Here is a 22,587-nt window from a genome sequence, read left to right as displayed (position 1 = left end):
GTGTCTGCGTGTTATGCTTCCCACATGGTGAGCCATATCAATAAGCCTTGATCATTGTGTCAATACCAGTGCTGGTGGATCTTAATCATCAACTCAAGAAACTCAGTTGGTGACAGAGTGGGAAGGCCATCCAAGGGCCTATATGCTGGAGACTTTTTCAAAACAAAGACACAAAGGTGGCAGAGACCCAACTTATTAAATGCCCCATTGTCAAACTCTCCACATGGAAGACCATTAAATACCACTATATGTGTCTTTTGTCAATGTCAGTGGGCCCCCATTAAATATTTCAACAGCATAGTAATCATCTTAAATCTCTATAATATTCCTAGTTATCTCTGTTTGGATTGCCAACTATCCCCAGCTCATCAACCTGTGGTGGCTCACCGAGTCTCTCTAGTTAACCTACTCTCTTTGGCTCACTGTCTCTCTCCAGCTCCACCAATAGGGCAGCACAGTGACTCAGTGGTTAGCAGGGTCCCATGTTCAATTCCAGCCTTGAGCGACTGTATGTGTGGAGTTTGCCCGTGTCTGCATGGGTGTCCTCCGGGTACTCCAGTTTCCTCTCACGTTCCAAAAATGTGGAAGCCAGGTGAATTGGTCATGCTAAATTGTCCATAGTTGTAAGGTACATTAGTCAGAGGAGGGTGGGTTACTCTTCGGAGGGTCGGTGTGGACTTGTTGGACCGAAGGGCCTGTTACCACACTAATCAACTCTCTCCATCTGATTGACTTTCACAGGGTCGCCTGTTCTCTCTGACTCACTGATTCTCTTTGGCTGGACAACTCTTTCCTGCTTGCTGGCTATCTCACTTCCTCCTATGTGGTTCTCTCCATGACCCTCCAACCGTCCATTTCTGTGCTCAACCCTTCCATGCTGCTACTCTGTGCCTCTTAGTCTTGCTCAGACGGAAGGAGGGAAGTGGTGAGTGAGAAAGATGATGTGTATAAAGGATGGCCAGTAGGAGAGGGAAATGACCAATTTGGAGAGAATCAGGAAGTAGGAGAGGAAGCAATCAGGAGATAAGTAGGAAGAATCAGTTTTTTTTAAACTTTCAGAGTTATTTTACTTAAGAAGTCATTTAGTTTCTTTAGCTTATGAGTAATTTAGGAACATACAGTATTTCAACTTTGAAGGCATACATTTTAATTTATAGTTATCATAATTTTTAACACTTTTAAAATGAAATGTTCCACAGAATCAAACAATAGTTTTTATTTTGAATGTAAGGGGAAAACCTGATTCCTTGAAAGTTGTTTCATTTAAAGTTACACATTTCAGAAATTTAGCAACAATGCTAAGTGAGGAATTACTGTATTACAAATAACAATGTGTGTCTGTCATAATTGTTGTCCGCAGAAATGAAGATGACTTGACCTTACTCTTTAGCATTGTTGATATAGAACATAGAACATTACAACGCAGTACAGGTCCTTCGGCCCTCAGTGTTGCACCTGACCTGATATTACCTTATTAAACTTGTTTGAGCTATATATTTGCAATCTTTCGCTTATATTTTGTGGATTAGTTACTCAAACCTGAGTTGAACCTTTGATTCCATACTTCACTCAGACTTCTCAAACTAAGTTCCGATTCTCCCCTGATCAGCCTCCTAAGTTCCATAACAGTTCATCCAAAATCTGCCACCCATATCTATCGATACATTGTGTCCGTCCTCCCTGAAATTTCGGCTCCAGTTCCTCTCATTGAAATTCTCCTCTTATTTAAAGTCGTTCATAAACTTGTACTTCCATTTCACTGTAGCCTATTCCAGTACCACTTGCATTTCACACTTCTCACTCATTGGTGGTCATATGTTTACCTCTGAGTGCTATGTTCTGGAGCTAACCTTCTTTAAACTCTCCACATCTCCACTTTCTTATGTGATCCTACTTTCAGATTCTCTTTGAAACTTCCTTCTTTAACAATGCTTTCAGCTAATAAACTTTGAATTCCCTTTCCAGCAATTTGCAAGGAACTCTTTCATGTTCTTTGGGGCATACTTAATAAACAACACCAGTTTGATACAAATTGTCCTTACTTGTACAGAGATACAGAAGAATACAGCGATTTATTAAAAAGGATTACTAAAGATAGTCAATGGTTATGAAGTTCTGAATGTTTGAATAAGGAGACAAAGATAATATTGTTATTATATGGTTAACGCTGTGCAGAATTTGATTAGCATAAGTTGTTTTCCCACTAAATTCTATTGTAAAGGAACTTTGAGCCAAACCTATCATTTCCTGACTAACTGTCACAACCCAGATTCCATCATCTCTAAGCAAACAGAATTCTCGCTATATTTCAATGAATTAAAATTTCTTAGATTGAAATATGGGGGTCAAAGGCATCTAATCTTTTTAAGCTCTTTTAGTTGACCTTTTGGTACCCCAGGAAGTCTTGGAATACTACCATGAATGGGTTTGCAAAATGTATGCTGATATTCAAGAAGATGTTCAAATCTTTTTAACTAAGCAGCCTTGGAATAGAACGAGGTATAGAGCAGAGAAAAGACATTATTTTGTTGCAAAGTTAATTTCTGTATAATTGCTGCCGTTCATGTCATTTTCAATTTTTAATCACTCCATATTATTCAGTGGCTTGACACCTCCAGTAGGAATCTGGCTGCTTGTAGTAGTGTGAGAACTGTCAGCACTATCTGGCTCTGTGAGATACTGAATAATTAAATTCCTTACTTTTCAAAAGCAACTATGGCTTTTTCATGAAACTTGCTGCGAAAGATTTAGAAAATTAACTGAAGTTCTCTCTTCCCTTTAATATGTAATTTTATTTTGAGTTCTCTACTTACATAATGAAGCTAAGGTGATCCTGATTATGAAGGGATGCTCAAGACAAGTATAAGAGCAAAGAGTGAACATTATAGTGTATTGAGCTGATGGGTTTAAAAAAGTACCTGCATTTATTTGGTGCTTTACATATCACCAGATATCTCAAAACACTTTGCACCAACGAAGCCCTTTATAAGGGCAGTCATTTTTGTAGGCATCATTGGCTGTGTCAGTATTTATTGCCCATCCCTAAATCCTTTGGAGAATATTGTGGTGAGCTGTTTTCTTGAACTGTGTAGTCCACATGGTGGTCTTAAGTAGGGAGCTGCAGGAGTTTGTCCCAGCAAAAATAAAGAAACAGAAATCTAACTGAAAGGGTTGGAGGGGAATGTGCAGGCACTAGAGTTTCCATTTATATGCTGCACTTATAATTCTTAATGGTAAAAGTAATGAATTTGAAAGGTGCTGCTTAAAGAGTCCTGGTGAGTTGTCATGGTGCATCTTGTAGGTAGTTAATACTGTTGAGGCAGTGTGTTAGTGCTGGCGGGAGTGAATGCTGAAAAGGTTTGATGGCCACTGTCAATCAAGTGGGCTGCTATGTCCTGGGTAGTGCTGAACTTCTTGAGTATTGTTGGAGCTGCAACAAGGAAGTGTAGAGTATTCCATTCCACTCACTCCTGACTTGTACCTGGTAAATGAGGAACTGTCTCCAAAGAATCAGGCGATGAGTTACTTAGAGTCATGGAGATGTATAGCAGGGAAACAGACTCTTCAGAGGTTTATAAAATCATGAGGGCCATAGATAGGGTAAATAGAGAAGGTCTTTTACCTGGAGTGGGGGAGTCCAGAACTAGAGGGCATAAATTTAGGGTGAGAGGGGAAAGATATAAAAGAAACCTAAGGGGCAACCTTTTCACGCAGAGGGTGGTACGTGTATGGAATGAGCTGCCAGAGGAAGTGGTGGAGGCTGGTACAATTACGACAGTTAAAAGGCATCTGGATGGGTGTATGAATAGGAATGGTTTAGAGGGATATGAGCCAGGTGCTGGTAAATAGGACGAGATTAGGTTAGGATATCGGCATGAATTCTTAGCCTCTGACCAGCTCTTGTTAGTTGTTAATGGTAATTGCAACACCCAGTAGGTTGATAGTGAGGGATTCAACAATGATAATTGAATTTCAAAGAGTGTATTCTGTATTCTAGAAAATGGTCAATGCCTGGCACTTGTGTGACACAAATGTTACTTGCCAGTTATCAGCCTAAGCCTGAATATTTTTCAGGTCTTGTGTATTTAGACACTTCAGTATCTCATGAGTCACTAATGATGCTAAACATTGTGCAGTTATCAGCAAACAGCTCCACCTCAGGCATTATGATAAAGGGTAGTTCATTGATGAAACAGCTGAGGATGGTTTATCTGAAGACACTACTCTGAGGAACTCCAATAGTGGTGTCCTATGGCTGAAATGACAAACTATTAATCACAACAATCTTTCTTGTGCTGGGAACAACTGTAACTAGTTGAGTACTTTCCCCATTCCCATTGATTCCAGTTTTTCTAGGACTCCTTGATGCCACAATCGGTCAAATATGGCCATGATGTCAAGGACAGTCATTTTCACATCCCCTTTTAAAAGCAGCTCTTTATTCTATGATTGGACTAGTGTTGTAATGATGTCAGCAGTCAACTGCCCCTCATAGAACCTAAACTGAGTATCAGTGGCTAGTTATTGTTGAGTAGGTACCACTTAACAGTCAATGTGACAGGATCCCCACCTTTGAGGTTAGTGATATTTGTGGAGACCACTCCTCCAGTGAGCTGCTTAATTGTTCCCTACTCTTCATAACTGGATGTGGAAGGTGTGTTTGTTTAGATCTAATCCATTGTTGTGAAATTGTTTGGCTCTGTTTCTAGCTTGGTACTAATGATGCTTGGTATATAAGTACTTCTGTGTTATAGAATTATGAAGCGCGAATCTGAAAAACTGATTTCTGCTTATTGGGAACCAAGTGACTGACAGAAGAAGTTGGAAAAGATTTCATGATACAGATAGTATTTTGTCAAATATATATTTTTAAAAAATCATTTTCTGATTTCTTCATTGTCCTTATGATGTGCCCATATTTTCACACTGTAAATCTTTGAACAGTGGATGTAAAGGGGTTGGCAAAGTTGATTACAGCTCCATATTCACTTCTAAGGTATATTTCTGAACTGAAGTTTCCCACAGGCTCCTCTGACATGCAAGTCCAATTTCACTTGGTCAATGTTTGACTTTTTCTCAATATGATTTTGAAGTTTCTATTTTGAGTAAAGCTTTCTATTTATATATATACACACACACACACACACACACACACACACACACACACACACACACACACACACACACACACACACACACACACACACACACACACACACACACACAGTGTTGATACCTCTCTGATGCTCTGGTACTGCTGAAATAAACCTGACATGGTATTAATACTCCTGGGGTCACGGGTTACTTCATGAAGTAACTTGCACTCCACCATTGCTTAAAGCACAGCCCCAACCAGGGAAATCAGCAGCAGTTGTCTCTCTGCACAAATTATTGCAGACCACTATTTATATTCGACTTAAACTGTCAGTCACCTTTTAGAAGCCAGGGATATGCTCATGGTGCTGGGAAAAGCCTCTGCCAGAAAACACTGAGCACTTGTTTCTCCACTGTTGTGAGAACTCCAAATCCAAGCCTTCAGCACAAATGAATGTTTAGTAAAGTAGTAAGAGCCCCTGTGCATTTCCGTCAGGAGCAAGTCAGCTTTATATGGAGTGAATGCAAGCAGAATCTTTTCCTGGAACAGCTTTGGATAGTGAAAATTGACCTTGACTTTACCCTACTGGTCCTGTAGATGGTATCATTAATCATGCACTAACAGTTCAGTGCTCCGTGCTGAATATAACAGAATGTGTTATTGACCTAGTTATAGCAGCTGAAAATATGATGTGCACTCATTGTTTCATGTGAAATGCTTGTCATTAACCAATTATTATTTGCCTTGGGTTACACACATTAACTATGTTCCAGTTTATATCTCAGAGAAAAACAAATGGTTTACAAGTAAGTGTAATTAACCATATAGTGAGAATACTGGGAGAAATTCCAGTCAATCGCTACTCTAGCTTTCTGAAAGTGATTACTTTGTAATCGCACAATACTCCAGAGATAGGGTCAATAGATAGTATCAGATCCATGGTCATCTTGGGATACATATGAGCTTGCTTTTGCGCCATATGTTTGGAGTCACCCAGTGCCCGTTAATATAAGATGAAATATTGTCATCTGTGAGAACTGTTTTGTCCCTGTGATTTAATCAGTGCCACAACAGAGTTGATTGCTTCATCCAAATCAACGTCACAATTTTGGTCGAAAATGCTAGAGTCACTCTCCAGAAGATGGGTGGTAACTGTTAAGACCGGGATCTTGAAAACTTGCATCCTTGACTATTAGGTATTCTTTCATACACAGTTACTGTCAAGTGCCAGAACTGATACAAAATGTGTGCAGGAGGCTGTGCACTGAATCTAACAGCATTTTTAACTTGATTTTGAAAGTCAGAGCTTTTATGAAGCTACTTGAAAAGCAGAGGGCATCCACCACAGGAATTTGGGCAAAATTAACATTTACAGCATTGAAAACATTTCTGTCACTTATCAGCTTTGCAGCCTTCAGTTGTGATTCAAAAGTACTGTTCTAATCATTACTAGCACTATTGTTTTCGTCTATCACGATTGTGAATGCAATCTAATTTTGTATGTTGAATTGCCAGTAATAGTGCAAGAAGAAATATGCCCCCTAATTCTTATGGAATAACCTATTGCTGCAGGTTGATAAGCAAATATCAGACCTTACATCAACTTATATTTGGCACTGTTGCTATGGAAAAGATGTAAATTCGGCTTAAGACATTTAATAACAGACCTTGAGAATTACATTTCAAGTCAGAACACTATGTGAATAAACAGAAACTCTGCATGCCAAAATATTATTTATGTGTATTATTTCCATTACTTTCAACAGATTATAAGAACAAAATGGTTGGCTTGCTACAATATGAAGTACTGTCAGCTTTCTTTATTGAATGCTAGTTAACACATGAGTGAATCTAAATCAACTTGTTTAATTAGCTCCTATTGCTGCTTATTTAATGAGGGACTACTGTAATGGAAATCTCTTCTAATACAGCTTCAATAAAAATGGAAATTGTTGTGTAGATGTGAAAATAACTACCAGCAACTTCTGGTTGTCAAGGAATCCTTCACATACCGTGCCAACACTTCCATTTTGAGTGGCATAATCTCACGGCCATGCTGATTATAAATTCCACGCAATTTTACACTGTTAAAAAATTCATACTCTGAGTGCCATATTAAGCAGTTGTGCACTGCGGAAATTAAACATAGGAGGAGTGTCATTCCTTCTCTCATTATTAATAATCCAATTGATAATATTTAGCATTGAAGTTAAAATAAAGCATACAGCCTGATACATTAGTCAAAATGCCTTATGACCTGATATCTTCAAAATAATTTTTATTTTCTTTTGGTTTGAGGATAACTGTTGGCAAGATGCTATTGGTCTCTCTGTCATTGCTTTTCCTTGTTTTTTTGATGTGTTATTCTGTTTTACGGATGTACTGTTCAAATTGGTCTTCAGACTACTGTATTAAGTATATAAATGAGAAATTAATATAGAAATTAAGAAATTAATATATAAATTAACAAATTAATTCTTTTCATATATCTTTGACATAATCATGATTTCTTGATGCATAACATTTCGAAAATGTATAAAAGTTACATTGTTGAAAGTTGCATAAGGTGCAAACCAAATCAGTTTCTTTCAACATTCTCTGTGATTCACTACATTTTCATTCAGTTAATATATAATGTTCATTGCATGTCAAACATATAGCCCCAGAAGTAAACAATGAGTGACAGTTTTTCCTGAGAATATACTTTATTCATAAAATTTATAAAAATTAAGTTATAAAACATTTCTACTTGAAAATTATAGAATATTCAACTTGTCTCCATATATCATAATTCAGTCGTATGTTTCTCAATGCAATTATAATAGAATTATTGTTTGCAATATACATTTCAAGCATACAATCTGAGGGCAACATATTTCAAATTGAAAATTTTAGGAAGGGCAATAGTAATAAACTTTTTTTTTCCCAATACATAACCTTCCATTCCATAGTGATTCAATACAAGTTCAATACACTCGATGTTCACAATCTACTTTCAGCCAGGGGTTCTCTACAGTTTCCAGGCCTTTTGTGTACTATAAGTGAAAAGCCTTAGCCAGCAATCTTTCCCCACAGTGTCTCTGTGGCAGCTGTCCCAATCTTTAGTGCATCCTCAACACATATTCCTGAACTTTGGAATGTGTCAGTGAAAGAAACTTTTTGCACTGGAACATCAACAAGTTCTGAGCAGACCAAAGACCATCATTCACTGAGTTGATTATCCTCCAATTACAATTGATTTTTTACTTGGCCTGGGAGCAACTCATAGAAACTCGAGTCCCATGTCTCAGATTTGCTCAGGCAGAGCCTTGACGAAAAGCACTGGATTTCTCCAGATCCTCTTTGCAATGGTACCTTCCATAAGTTGCTGGACCAGTCTCGTCCCCACTACAGCCACCTCAAGGGTAACTTGTAGAGATGGTGCAACTCCAGGTGTATAGGAAGGACCCCTTACAGGAAGGGCCAATCTCACTCCCAGCCAAGCTATCTTTTAGTGCACTTGTAAATTCTGGTGATGAGGTATTCTGCCAAATGACAGTCTGCCCATAAAATCAACCAACATAATCTACCCTTTGCTTTACCTGCAGGACTTCTGAGACATTACGTGCTGACTACTGCCTGATGGACTTGGGGTCCGGCATCAACTTCTCTACAAAGGACAGCTGGTATGGCACTTTCCAACAACTCGGAGCATTCCGTGGAAATGTGGCCAGACCCATCCTTTGGAACATTGGGGACAGGTAGAACCTCAGCATGTAGAGTCAACTGGTGTTTGCATACTGAGGGTCTATGTGCAGTTTGATGTAGCAGTACGTGAAGGTGGCCATTAAGTTGAGGGCAGTGTTGTGTATGCTACTTCCCCCTCTATCTAGAATATTGTGCTGCATGTCACTGTAAACGTGATTCATTTCCAACAAAAAGATAATGCTGAAAATGGTTTGGAATATTATTACAGTGCAGGAGTGAGTGTGGAATGGAAGTTGTGCCATATGCAGAACACTGAGCAACACTACCTCACATATAATAACCACGTTCCTATCCAAAAGGAGAGGGAGCATCGTTCTTGTATGCCTAAACTTTGCATTATCATAGCTACTGGCTCCTTCTTTGTTTATTGCATGTTTTTGCCCCTCTGAACCATGTCCCAAGCAGTTTAAGACCATAAGGTGTAGAGCAGAAGTAGGCGCCATTCAGATAATCAAGTCCAATCAGCCATTTAATGAAATCATGGCTGATCTGACAACTCTCAACTCCATTTGCTTGTCTTTCCTCATAACTTTCAATTCCCTTACTGATTAAATATCTGTCTATCTCATCCTTGAATATACTTAATGACATGATTCCACAAATTCACTGCTCTCTGAGAGAAAACATTTTTGCTCGTCTCTCTCTTAAATGGACAACCCTGAAATTATGGTCTTCAATTCTCTTCCACAAGGGAAACAACCTCTCAGCCTCTACCCTTTCAAATACATGAAGAATCTTGTATGTTTCAATAAGGTCACCTCTCATTCTCTAATGAGTAGAAGACTCACCTTCTTACTTTCTCCTCATAAGCAAATCCCTTCATATTCAGGATCAAACCTAGTTAACATTTCAGGTCCAATGACCCTTTTTCAGACCCTTTTTTTCTCCCCACGGATACTGACAGATCTGCAGAGCTTTTCGAGCAAATTTTGTTTTTGTTTTCAACTTTCAGCATCCGCAGTCCTTTTTTTTTCAACTTAGTTCTCTGGGCTGACCTTAATGTTAGTATATTTTTATTCAGGTTAGAGAACCAAAACTGTTCAGGCACTCCAGCTGTGTTCTAACTAGTTATATAGGTTTAGCAAGACCTTCCTATTTTTAGAGCCATTCCATTTACCATAAAGTCCAACATTCTTTCTGCCTTCCCTATTATCCCCTGCCTTCCCTGCTTTTCTGATTTAAGCCTGAGGGCTCCCAAATCCCTTTATGCTGCATCTTATTGAAGTCTTTATCCATACAAATGTCAGCACGTCTATTCTTCTTGCCAAAGTGCATAGTCTCTCATTTGCCACATATTCCATCTGTCAAGGTCTTGCCCACTTGCTTAGTCTATCTATATTTCTCTGCAGAGCCTTCGTGCCTATTTTTGTTTCATCTGCAAACTTGACGATTGTGCAGTCATTTTCCTTTTTCAGGTCATCAATCTAATTGTGGCCCCAGCACTGATCCCTGTAGCATACTACAAGTTGCAGGTTGCTATCTTGATGATATCCCCCTTATCCCAACTGTTTTCCCTTTGTTTGTCAAACCTCTATCCATATTAATACTATGTCCCTCAATACAATCTTATTAAGCAGCCTTATGTGCAACACAATATCACAGTGAAGAGCACAAAGGATTGATTAACCCAGTTTTCAAAGAATATGGCCTCACTCTTGCCATGATTCATTTTGTCTCTCAAGGTCTATTTGAACTGGTTGCAGGTAAGTGACTGTTCACTGCAGTCACTGCTGTTTTGTAGACACATAGTGAGATCCCACAAAAAAAAGACAAATGAACTGGATAATCAGATATTCTGTTGTGATGACAGCACTCGAAGGCAAGATATTTTTTACTTTGAAAGTGCTACGAAATCTTTTGTGCCTGTTTGAGGTATGATCTGCTCTGGATCCAATAATTTGGCATCTCATTTTACATCTTTCCTGCTGCATCTCCAAAATAAAAAGAAATTGCTGTGAACTTCTGTGAGCATTTTGCAAGCTACTTAAAAGGAAGACATAATTGAATAATTTAGCACTTGGTTGTTGTGTGTCATTGCTAGTCACACCCTCTTGGAAAAGAAATGGTTTTCCATTGAGTCTTAGAATTAATGACACAGTCTGTCACCAACAACAAACAATAATTGCCATTTTAAAAATAAATTAGACGACAGCAACAGCTTGAAAGAGCCCGACTAGGTTCATTTACAACTGATTCTCCCAGAAACCAACTATATCACTGAATGCAAGACATTAATTTGAGTTATGTTCAGTTACAGGGAATAGTGCCAAGGTCAGTGATTAAAGCCAAGTGTTGCTATCATGAGTCTATTTAGTGTGTACGATAACATTTTTAAACTGTCTTCCTGCTTCCAAATCGAAAGATAAAATGTTTTCATGGTAATTGTTTGGGTGGTCGAATACAGTAAGTATGAGATAAAGCAATGTGGTGGGATATGACAAGTGGTGCGCCCCAGGAATGTGTGTTAATGACCTGGATAAGCGAACAGAGAGATCTATACACAACTCAACCTTTCAAAGTGGGAGGCGCAGAAAGCTGTGCAGGCAGGAAATTGGAAATGGATATTAAGTGAGTTGGCAAAACCGCAGCAGATACGGAAGGAGCAAGATAAGCCACTTTGAAATCAAGGAAAATTAATCATTTATAAACTGTCAAGAGATCAAGATCAGAATGTCCATGTACACAAATAACTTAAAGCTTGCAAATAGGTACAGCAAGTAATTGAAAAGGATAACAGAATGTAACCCATGTATCAGCAGAGTTGGAGTACAAAGGAGCTTTGCTTCAGTCATACAAACCTTGGTTAGACTCCACTGAGACTTTATGTTCACATATCACAATGTAAAAGTGAACATTTGACTGACTGTTGCAACACAGGGACCTGACAAAATTGTAGTGAAATGAATGGGAATGGAGATGGAGGAAGGTGTAGAGTTTTGGAGAAAGCTTTCCACTGCTTGGAGTCATATCCAGCATGAAGCAAGATTGTTTTGAAGGTTGACGGTTCATCATCTCAATCCCAAAAAGTCACTTAAGCAGTTCCTCAGTGTAAGGTCCGAGGCCCAGTGACCTTCAGCTGTTCCATCAATGATCTTCCCTCAATCATAAAGTCAGAAGTGATGCAGCTTGCTGATGAATGCATAGTGTTCAGTAAAATTCATAACTATTTACATGATGAAACAGCCCTCTGTCAGCATGCAACAAGTTCAGAGGGGCAAAGACATGCAGTCTTCAACTATCAACATCCTAGAGGTCAGCATTGACTAGAAATTTAATTGAAATAGCTACGTAACTATTGTGGCTGAAAGAGTTGGTCGAAGCCTGGGAATACTGCAGGGATTAATCACTGCTTGTCTCACCAAAATCTATCCATTTTCTGCAAGGCAGAAGTCAGGAATACATAGTGACGGCAATCTTTGACATGCACAATTTCCACTACAACAATTTCCAAGATTCCTTCAACACTGCATTCCAAACCCATGATTTTTAAACCCCTATGTTACAAGAGCAGGGGCAGCAAATGCTTAAGAGCATCACCATTTGGAAATTCTCCATAGTCACACACCATCCCTGATGTGAAACTATAGTGCTGTTCCTTCATTATCGCAGGTTGAAAATTCTAGAATGTCCAACTATTGTTATTGAGAAGTCTGCCTAAGGAGCCTTAATCCTTGGTGGAAGACGTCACCAAAGTTGAAATGAGTAGGAGAGAAGATAGAGTGAATTTCCATGTCAGATCGTGTGACAGGTTTTAAAATCTTGCAGACTATATGGAATGAAAAGACTGAGGGATTAAGGGAGTCTGTAGCTTTAAGTTCTTGATAAAGAATGAGCTTGCATTGTATTTATATGATTGATATTTACAACTACCCTAATCTTGACTGGTGCAATGATATTAGGTCCAGTGACCGGGTAGAAAGAGGATGAGTTACCATTGGTCAGATATATTTGGATGATGTCATTTTCATGTCACCTCTCCTGCTGTCCTTCCTGGGATAATGATCTTAGAACAGTGAAGGTAACCTTAGTGAATTGTCTTAGTTTCAATACTCCCTCCTAGACCTCACAGTTCAAAGGCAAACAGACTATCCTATTTGAATGATCCATTTTCTTTTCAGTACAAGTCAAGACTATTTCTTATTCTGTAACTAGAGTTTAATTTAGAATTTAATTTATAGGCATTCACGCCTAATACACTAGGGAAATCCTGTAAGTAACTATGAATATTATTAGGCCTAAGGCATTTTATTTTCTTCCAGAGACAGAACTAGACAAAGTTGGCAGCCACAAGGATAATATTTTGGCATAGAGAATGCAGTTTATCTAAGTGAAAATGTATGATGCAGCTGCCAGGTACAATTAGCATAGCTGAAAGAGCTATTTGATTTCTGTTTTTGATTTTGCTGGCACCATTAGCTGGCACTGATTGCTGGCATTAATGGCACAGGGAGTACAGTGACACAATACAGTTGGTGCATTTGTCATTGTTTGCAATGATTATGTACCTGGCAAAATTGAGAAAAATGTTGGTACTTGACTGGTTTGCACTGGTTGAGTTGAAGTAGGAGAAAGGAAATGTGCTTTCGGACAGAAAGAAGGTGGCTCACCATCTCAAAGCAATCTGTTACAAAAGCTGGTCCAGTAATTACAAACAATAGTTGAGAAGAAAATAATTAAGTAGCTAATTACATGTCCTGCAGGTACCACTATGATTTAGTGGTGAAGGAAATGGTTACCACAGAAACATAATGTTCGCTTGGTGGATGTTCTAATTTTCTTGTGTGCCGCATGCTGCTGGAGTTCATCTCAGCTTAAATGAATCAAAGACCCTCTTTGACAGATGTAATGGTTATTACAGAGCTGGATTTTTCACACTCAATAAATGACCATCTGTAGAACAACATTTCAGTAATAATTGGCAGTTTAGGGCTGATATGGTGAATGGAAAGAACACTTTTGAGCACAGATGGGTTTACAACTGAAAAGACTTTACTGCGCATCTAACCCAATCATGAATTATCACAATAGAAACAGAAAGTACTGGAGGAACTCTCAAGGTCTCATGGCATCTATGGGGAGAGAAAGAGAGTTAAAATTTAAAAAAGAGTCTTATCAGACTCGAAACTTGGGTGCTTGTGGTTGATAAGACCAATTCAAGTGAAAATACCTGTTTGCATCAAATTTTACCTGCCTATTAATATGTGACTTGTCTTAGGTCTTATTTCTAATACAGTTAGTTACAAAAATGAAATATTGTTGATAAACTTTTCATTTGGATCCACTTGGTAAATTTATCTAATTTACTTTATGGTTTTCCCATAGAGATCTTACCACTACAGTTACTCAGAGATCTCCATATCTTTCTCCTCGTTTTACTAAGTTGGACCAGAACCTCTGATTTTTTGCACCACGTTTACTCCCATGCCTTTTCTCAGGAATTAATCACACTATGTCAGCATCTCAGTGAATCTGTTTCTCACACCTGATGTTTACTCATTAGAGACAGAAAATGTTGGGTCTGCCAGCACTTAACATGGAGAGACAGCTTACATTCTAGAAAGGAAGCTTTTGAAAAGATACTGTTCAAAACTTTAACGCTCCTGTTTTTAACCTATGCCACCTCGTGGGAATGAATGGGATAAGGTTGGATGTTGGTTTGACTCACCTTCCTGAGCTGATTCTGAAATGGGGAAAAGGGTGGACAATAGTCAGAAAGTATAGAGCATCCTTTCCGCCTGGGCTGGTTATGGTAATATATGAGCTTAGCTTTTTCTTTTTACAGATAGGGAATCCATCAGTGTAAATAGGAATGAAATTGCTGATTGTCAGAACTATTTTGTTTGGAGAGTATAGAGTAGGAAAGTGCATTCAAGGATTCTTTGGATCAGGATTATGTAGAAGTGGTGAAGGTTACCTCTATGGGTAGCTCACAGAAGAACCAACAATGTAAGATTTGACTATTTTGATAATGTTCATTGAACCAAATCTATTGTGCACAGACCTGACCAAAATATTTTAAAATTTATTCATACATGGTACATGGGTATCACTGGCTGGGCGAACATTTATTGCCCATTCTTAGTTGCCCTTGAGAAGATGATGGTGAGTTGCCTTCTTGAACATCACGATCAATGTGTGTAGGTAGAACCAAAATGTCCTTAGCAGTGGAATTCCAGGACTTTGACCCAGGAGCAGTGAAAAAACTTGATATTTTTCCAAGTCAGCATAATGAGTGCTTTGGAGAAAAAATTGAAGATGTGTTGTTCCCACTAATTTGTTTCCCTTGTCCTTCTAACAGAAGTAGTCATGGGTTTGGAAGGTGCTGTCTAAGGACCTTTAGTGAATTTCTGCACTGCACTGTAGATAAAGTCAAAAATCTCACAACACCAGGTTATAGTCCAACAGGTTTATTTGAAAGTGCTGTTCCTTCATCAGGTAATTAGTGGGACAGAATCATAGGACACAAAATTTATTGCAAAAGATCATAGTATCATACAACTGATGCGATATATTGAACAAACCTGGATTGCTGTTAAGTATTTCATCCTTTAGAATGGGTTGCAGGTTTCAATTCATTAGTAAATAAATCCCAGAACTTCTTTCAAGTCACATTCCTGAGAAAATAAAACATCAGGTTTTATTAAAAAAAGGTGACATCTCAGCCCAGACAATGCATTAAAGGTGTGAGTCTGTTTGTATTCCAATCTTGAGTCAGGCTGGTTCTATTTCCAAAGTAGGAATTTATAAAATTTACTGCCTACAGATTGTGTGCTTTTTGAACAAAATAGAATCTATCTGCAAATACAATCTGCAAATGGAAATTCACGCCGCAGTTTATATGTGTGTGTGTATGCATGTCAGGGAGATAAAGTGAGAGAGTGTGTGTGTGTGTGTGTCCATGTCCATGTGTGTGTCCGCTTGACAGGGTGTGTGCATGAATGTGTCGGAGTAAATGTGTGTCAGCGGGTGTGTGTGAAGCTGTGTGTGTGTGTCTTAGAGAGAGACCATGTGTTTGAGAGTCTGCATGGGTATGTAAGAGTTTGTGTGTGAGAGAGAGTGTAGAGTGTAATAGGGGACACCTGTATTGTGACATGAACCCAAGCTCCTAGTTGACACCATCCTCATGGGTACCAAACTTAGCTATCAGCCTCTGCTCGGCTACTCTGCATCGTTGCATATCCCAAAGTCCACCTTGAAGGACAGTCACTTGATGGTCATCTTGTAGATAGTATATACTGCTTCTACTGAGCATCAGTGGTAGACAGAATGGTTGTCTGTGGATGTGGTGCCAATCAAGTGGTCTGCGTTGCCCTATACAGTGTCAAGCTTGTTGACTGTTGTTGGAGCTGCACCCATTCAACCAGGTGGGGAATATTCCATCACACTCCTGACTTATGCTTTGTAGATGGTGGACAGGCTTTGGGGAGTCAGGAGGTCAGTTACTCACTGTTGTAGACACTGTGTTTATGTTACAACTTCAGTTGAGTCCCTGGTCAATAGTAATCCCAAGGATGTTGATAATGGGAGATTCAGTGATGGTAACACCATTGAATGTCAGTGGGGAATTGATTAGATTGTCTTCAATTGGAGATGCACTTTGTCTGGCATTTGTGTGGGCGCAAATATTACTTGCCATTTGGCAACCCAAGCCTGGATCTTGTTCCATTTGGACAAGGACAGCTTCAGTGTCGGAGGAGTCATGAAAGGTCCTGAATATTGTGCAATCATCGACGAACGTCTCCATTTCTGAACTTCTGATGGAGAGTAGGTCATTGATGAAGCAGTTGTATTGTTAATACGGTAAAAATACATTGAAAAGGGAGTATTCAGAATTGAATAGTAGTTTTGTGCATTCTGGAGTGCCCTTTTATGTTGTCAGTGCTACATTATAGAGTAAAAACAGAAAATGAGGAACAAACTTAGCGGGTCTGGCAGCATCATGGAGAATGAAGCAGTATTAACATTTCATGTCCAGTATGATTTTTTTTTGGAACTGAAGGATTCCAAAGACTGGTATTTGAACTTGAAGTGTTAACTTTGTTCCTCTCTCTCTGCAGATGTTGCCAGACTTAGACTACCTCACTCACATTTTATATTTTTATTTCGGATCTCTAGTCTCCACATTCTTTGCTTTCAATATAATGTAGAGTTTTCTACTAGATTTCTGAACCACTGTGATTGACCTTCAGTGCCTACCATTACACTATGGTTAGTTTCACAATGTGACAGTCCCAGAAATAATATTGACATGCTGTGTTTGTGACATTCATTTAGATTTATTCTGCGCCAACCGCTGCCACTTGAGATTCCTGAAATTTTAACGTTAATAAATGTTTTCTTGTTTTGTTTCTGAAGGCCGTGCCAGTCTGTATGACAAAGCTTCTTTGCGAATTGACCAGCTCCGCTCAGAGGACCAAGGATGGTATGAATGCAAAGTGCTCATGTTGGATCAGCAATATGACACATTTCATAATGGCAGCTGGGTGTATGTCACAGTAAATGGTGAGTAATGTTATCGAGCACATGTCAGAATGTACTATAAAAGACTTTAGCCATGACAGAGAATTCCATTGTAGCCCGAATTAGATGAATCACCTCAAGTTGGTACCTAACAATGATGCTTTCAGTCATGAGTAAACGTTTTATATGCTGTCAGTACAGTGTACCTTCATTTACACTTGATGCTTTTAATCATTGATATAACTGAAGCTGCATTTAGATTGAGTGAGATTAATCAATAATTGACCTCAGCAATAGGTTTATTTTAAGTTATCTTGGCCTATGTATCAAGGCTATTGCAGTGCATTTAACGTTAAGAGCAATGATATCATGATTTTAGAGCTCAGTGTTTTAAGGTTATCAACCGCAGATAAGTTGTCAGAATGTCACATGGCAACGTCTCTTGTGTGAATGAAATCATTGATGAAGTCTGTGAAGTGCCAGTGAACCAACAAAACTCCTCCATTTCCACCATTCAGCTTTCTGCTATCACACCTCTTATCACATTACATCAATCTTGTGCACTCAGTAAATCCATATTCATATGTCTGGTGTCAGGAATTCACCAGAGCGAGAATCAATTTCGTGTTATCCAATCTCGCGGTGTCATATGTTGATGTTTCATTGTGTTCTCAGCAGCAACTTTAGCAAATGGCTTTTGATCCAACTTGAAAACAAGTAGTCTGTTTCCCAGTGTTCCTAAACAGATTATAGTATAACACGCAACTTTTGAATTAAAACAAAAATAACATACGTTTTCAGAATAGTACTGGAAATGCTGCATGTATTTCAAATTGGTATTTTTGCTTTCAACCTCATTGGACAAAAACACATTTCCATGCACTGAATAACAGTTTTCAGTTTATACCTCTGTTCTGTTGATAGTACTCTTTATAGGTATTAAAGATGACTCTAAAATATTTAGCTCCTGGCAGCATATAAAAATGCTCATTTATTCTCATCTTTTGAGGATGAAACCTTTTGAGGATAAAAAGCCTCTGATGTTTGCCTTGACTGCTTCCTACCAGGTTTCACAGTTTTTCAGTCTTTGTAAATCCTTTTGAGTTCCTTGATCTTTCCTGGTGTCAAAAGTTTCACAGTCTGCTTGCTTGTTTCCCCGACACCCCCCTGGACTTTCTGCATGTGAGTGTAAGTCAGTAGGAGGCAGTGGTCAGAGAAGAACACTGGCTTGATGTTAGTGGCTCTGATTATGGATTTTTGTGACACAAGCTGTGGAAGTCTCCTGGAGTAGACAGACCAGTCCAGCCGCAGTCAGTATATTTTCACTGTGCTGCATCTGCTGGGTTGCTGAAGACATCATAAAGCTTGATATAGAGTCATAGAGATGTATAGCATGGAAACAGACCCTTCGGTCCAACCCATCCATGCCGACCAGATATCCCAACGCAATCTAGTCCCACCTGCCAGCACCCGGCCCATATCCCTCCAAACGCTTCCTATTCATTTAACCCTCCAAATACCTTTTAAAAGTTGCAATTGTACCAGCCTCCACCACTTCCTCTGGCAGCTCATCCCATACACGTGAAAATATCGCCCCTTAGGTCCCGTTTATGGCTTTCCCCTCTCACCCTAAACTTATGGTCTCTAGTTCTGGACTCCCCCAACCCAGGGAAAAGACTCTCTATTTATCCTATTCATGCCCCTCATAATTTTGTAAACCACTATAAGGTCACCCCTCAGCCTCCCACGCTCCAGGGAAAACAGCCCCATTCTGTTCAGCCTCTCCCTATAGCTCAAATCCTCCAACCCTGGCAACATCCTTGTAAATCTTTTCTGAACCCTTTCAAGTTTCACAACATCTTTCCGATAAGAAGAAGACCAGAATTGCACGCAATATTCTAACAGTGGCCTAACCAATGTCCTGTACAGCCACAACATGACCTCCCAACTCTTGTACTCAATACTCTGACTGATAAAGAAAAGCATACCAAACGCTATGTGGATGTAATCTTTGTCATCACTAATTGAAACAAATTAGAGGAAACCTTCAAGAGCATCAATAATACTCTTATTGGCATAAAAGTCACTAAAGAGGAGGAAAACAACAACAACATCCTTCAGCACTATCCACAAGTCTATTGACCTTAGTGTCATCCGCAAAATTACTAACCCATCCTTCTAAGCCCTCATCTCGGTCATTTATAAAAATGACAAACATCAGTGGCCCCAAAACCGATCCTTGCAGTACATCACTAGTAACTGATCTCCAGAATGAACTTTTCCCATCAACCACCATCACCCGCAGTCTTCTTTCAGCTAGCCAATTTCTGATCCAAACTGCTAAATCACCCTCAATCCCATGCGTCTGTATTTTTTGCAATAGCCTACCACATGGAACTTTATCAAGCACCTTACTAAAATCCATATACACCACATCAACCACTTTACCGTCATCTACCTGTTTGGTCACCATCTCAAATAAGGTTTGCGAGGCACGACCTACCCATCACAAAACCATGTTGACATCCCTAATCAACTTATTCCTTTCTAGATGATTATAAATCTATCTCTTATGACCTTTTCCAACACTTTATCCACAACTAAAGTAAGGCTCATGGATCTATAATTACCAGGTTGTCTCTACTCCCCTTCTTGAGCAAGGGAACATTTGCTATCCTCCAGTCTTCTCTCACTATTCCTGTGGACAATGATGACATAAAGATCAAAGCCAAAGGCTCAGTAGTCTCTTCCCTGGCTTCCCAGAGAATCTGAGGATAAATCCCATCTGGTCCAGGGAACCTATCTATTTTCACCCTTTCCAGAATTGCTAGCACCTCTTCCATGTGAACCTCAATCCCATCTATTCTGGTAGTATGTATCTCAGTATTCTCCTCGACAACATCTAACAACATTTTACTATTTATATTCATACAGAAGACTTTCCAATTCCCTTGTATAAGATGATCAGACTCTTTTCATATTTCTCCATTTGCTCCCATCATTTTCCTTTTCACCTCCTCTATTAACCTTTTACGTTCAGCTGGGTTCTCAATTATATTTTCTATGTGACATTTATCACAAGTGCACTTTTTCTTTTTACTTTTAATTTATATCTCTTTGATTTCCAGCTGCTCTAGCTTTATTTTTCAACCTTTCTATTTTGAGGGAATGCACTTTAACTGTACCTAAAACCCCTCATCCTTTAAGATAGCCTATTGTTCAGTTTCAATTGTACTTGTCATTCTTACTTCATGGAAGTTGGTTTCCCCCTATTCATAACTTTTATTCTGAATTGTTTTTTGTTCTATTCCAGAGCCAATATAAAACGCATGATGCAAAAATTGCTATTTACTAAATGGTCTCCTATTGACATGATCTACTTGGCCAACTTCATTCTGAAGAATCAGGTCTAACAATGTCTCCATTCTAAGTGGACTGGAAACATGTTGCTGTGCAAACTTTTACTGAACAGGTTTTTCTCCTGTCCTCCCTTTCCACTAATATTGTCCCAGTCTAATGTTGGGATAATTGAAGCTACCCTATAATTTCTACAGCTTTTTGTAATTTTGTTCAAAATTTGTTCCTCTCCATCCTTCCCATTATTTGGTGGCCTTTAGACTACACTGAGCCATGTAATTGCACTTTGTTCCTTCGCTCTAGCCAGATAGATTATGCCCTTGGCAGCTGTGGAACATCTTGTTTCCCCATCACTGCAATGCTTTTCTTAATCAATATCACCATCACTGTCCCTTCAGAGAAAAATAGTCATTAAAATACTCAAGATTAATAGACAATTTTGTGGTTGATTGTTGCATCTTCCTGTTTGAGAATCCCTTTTGGATTATTGGAAATGCCATTTTAGATTTAGCTTTTATTGTCATGTATTCTCAGATACAGGGTACAAGAAAACAGACAGAAGCATACAATGTCACCACACATGGCACCATCTTAGACATGAAGTACCTCATTGCAAAACCTTGTTTCTTTATTTTTTCAACTTCTATAACTAAATTAAAAAGTTCATCACTACAGGGTTCTCAGGATACAAGTGAAAAAAATATAGAAATAAAGTTAAAAATCAACCATTCCAGTCCTTCTTTAAGCCATGACCTGCAGGTGCTCCAAGCTGGGCCTTCCCTAAGGGGGCTTGCTCTCCCAGGTGTGGGTGTGTACCTGCCTGTTTGTAACTGCTGGTTTTGCTGCTATCTGCTGCTGCTGATGTTTATCAGGCACCAGATCTCATTGCTGCTCCCAAGGCCTTGGCCATGACCACCACTACTGCTATCTTGGCCCATGCTGGGCCTCATCCACTACAATGCTCCATTGCCATGTCAACCATCTCGCTGCAGAGTCCAGCTCTGGTATCACTCTGGACACTGATATCGTCAATCATGACCTGTCTCCTCGTGGCTGACTGACAAAGTTCCCTCGTTGCTGTTGTCTCCACGACCAGACTCCAAAGACCAAAGAATTCAAAGAAAGAAAGATAAAATGAGAAAAGAAGAAAGAAAAGTGTTCAGAGAGGATGAGCTTTGGTAAAGAGCCCCTCTCCCTGCTGTCTTGGTTGGAGGGTTGACTTGCCGACTGTGGTGTGACCAGGATTAGAAGCCACTATGTGTACTCACAACTGTTACTCTGGTAATAAGAGCTTCTGATGGTTTCATTGTTGCTGATACTGCCAGTAGATGAAAATATGGAGAAAGAGCCCCATGAAGCCAGTGCCAATGCAATGTAGTCTCTTCTCTAACATAAACATTTATTTTCTAGTGTTGCTCTGAAGTAGAAATTTGCACTCCTGTATACTTAATACAGGGCAACATTATCTCTTGCTGACTTCTTCAGGCATCTCATACTCTTTGGTGATGGAATTATGACTTTGACTGACCCCACCTTTTGTACCACAGTCACCAATTATGTCATGCATTGAAATAGTGAAGGCTAATCATTTCTGTTTTGTCCAGTTGAACAATGTAAGGTTGATAGTTCAATATTTTCTGGGACCTAAAATGCATTCATGGACAGGAAACTGGGCAGCTTGCAGTATTGAACCCTTTAAGACTGCCATTGTGAATTTCGTGATGCAACTCCAAACTTCCCTTCACCTGTTAAATTTTCACAATTTCATTCAATTTACACATTGCTCCTGCTATAACCATTTTAAAATGACAGATTGAAATCACGCTTCTCCCTGTAAATTTATTGTTTTCTCACAAAGTAACAACTAGAAATTACTTTAAAGTAAAAAACTGTTAATGGCATGTAATAACTGTTTCACAGACACCCAT

The 22,587-nt window shown here is 39.1% G+C and overlaps 1 protein-coding gene across 1 annotated transcript in view; it reads left to right on the top strand.

Moving 5' to 3' along the window:
* igsf9bb (immunoglobulin superfamily, member 9Bb) overlaps window positions 1–22,587 on the top strand; it is a 669,303-nt gene that overhangs the window by 267,467 nt on the left and 379,249 nt on the right. Inside the window, exon 3 of the mRNA XM_060846739.1 lies at window positions 17,198–17,344. Coding sequence (XP_060702722.1) covers window positions 17,198–17,344 — 147 coding nt within the window. The remainder of the gene's footprint in view (window positions 1–17,197; window positions 17,345–22,587) is intronic.

This window comes from Hemiscyllium ocellatum, chromosome 29 (assembly GCF_020745735.1).
Source record: "Hemiscyllium ocellatum isolate sHemOce1 chromosome 29, sHemOce1.pat.X.cur, whole genome shotgun sequence".
NCBI lineage: Eukaryota > Metazoa > Chordata > Chondrichthyes > Orectolobiformes > Hemiscylliidae > Hemiscyllium > Hemiscyllium ocellatum.
The sequence above is the reverse complement of the archived record's forward strand: the minus strand, read 5'-3'. Positions and strand labels throughout refer to the sequence as shown.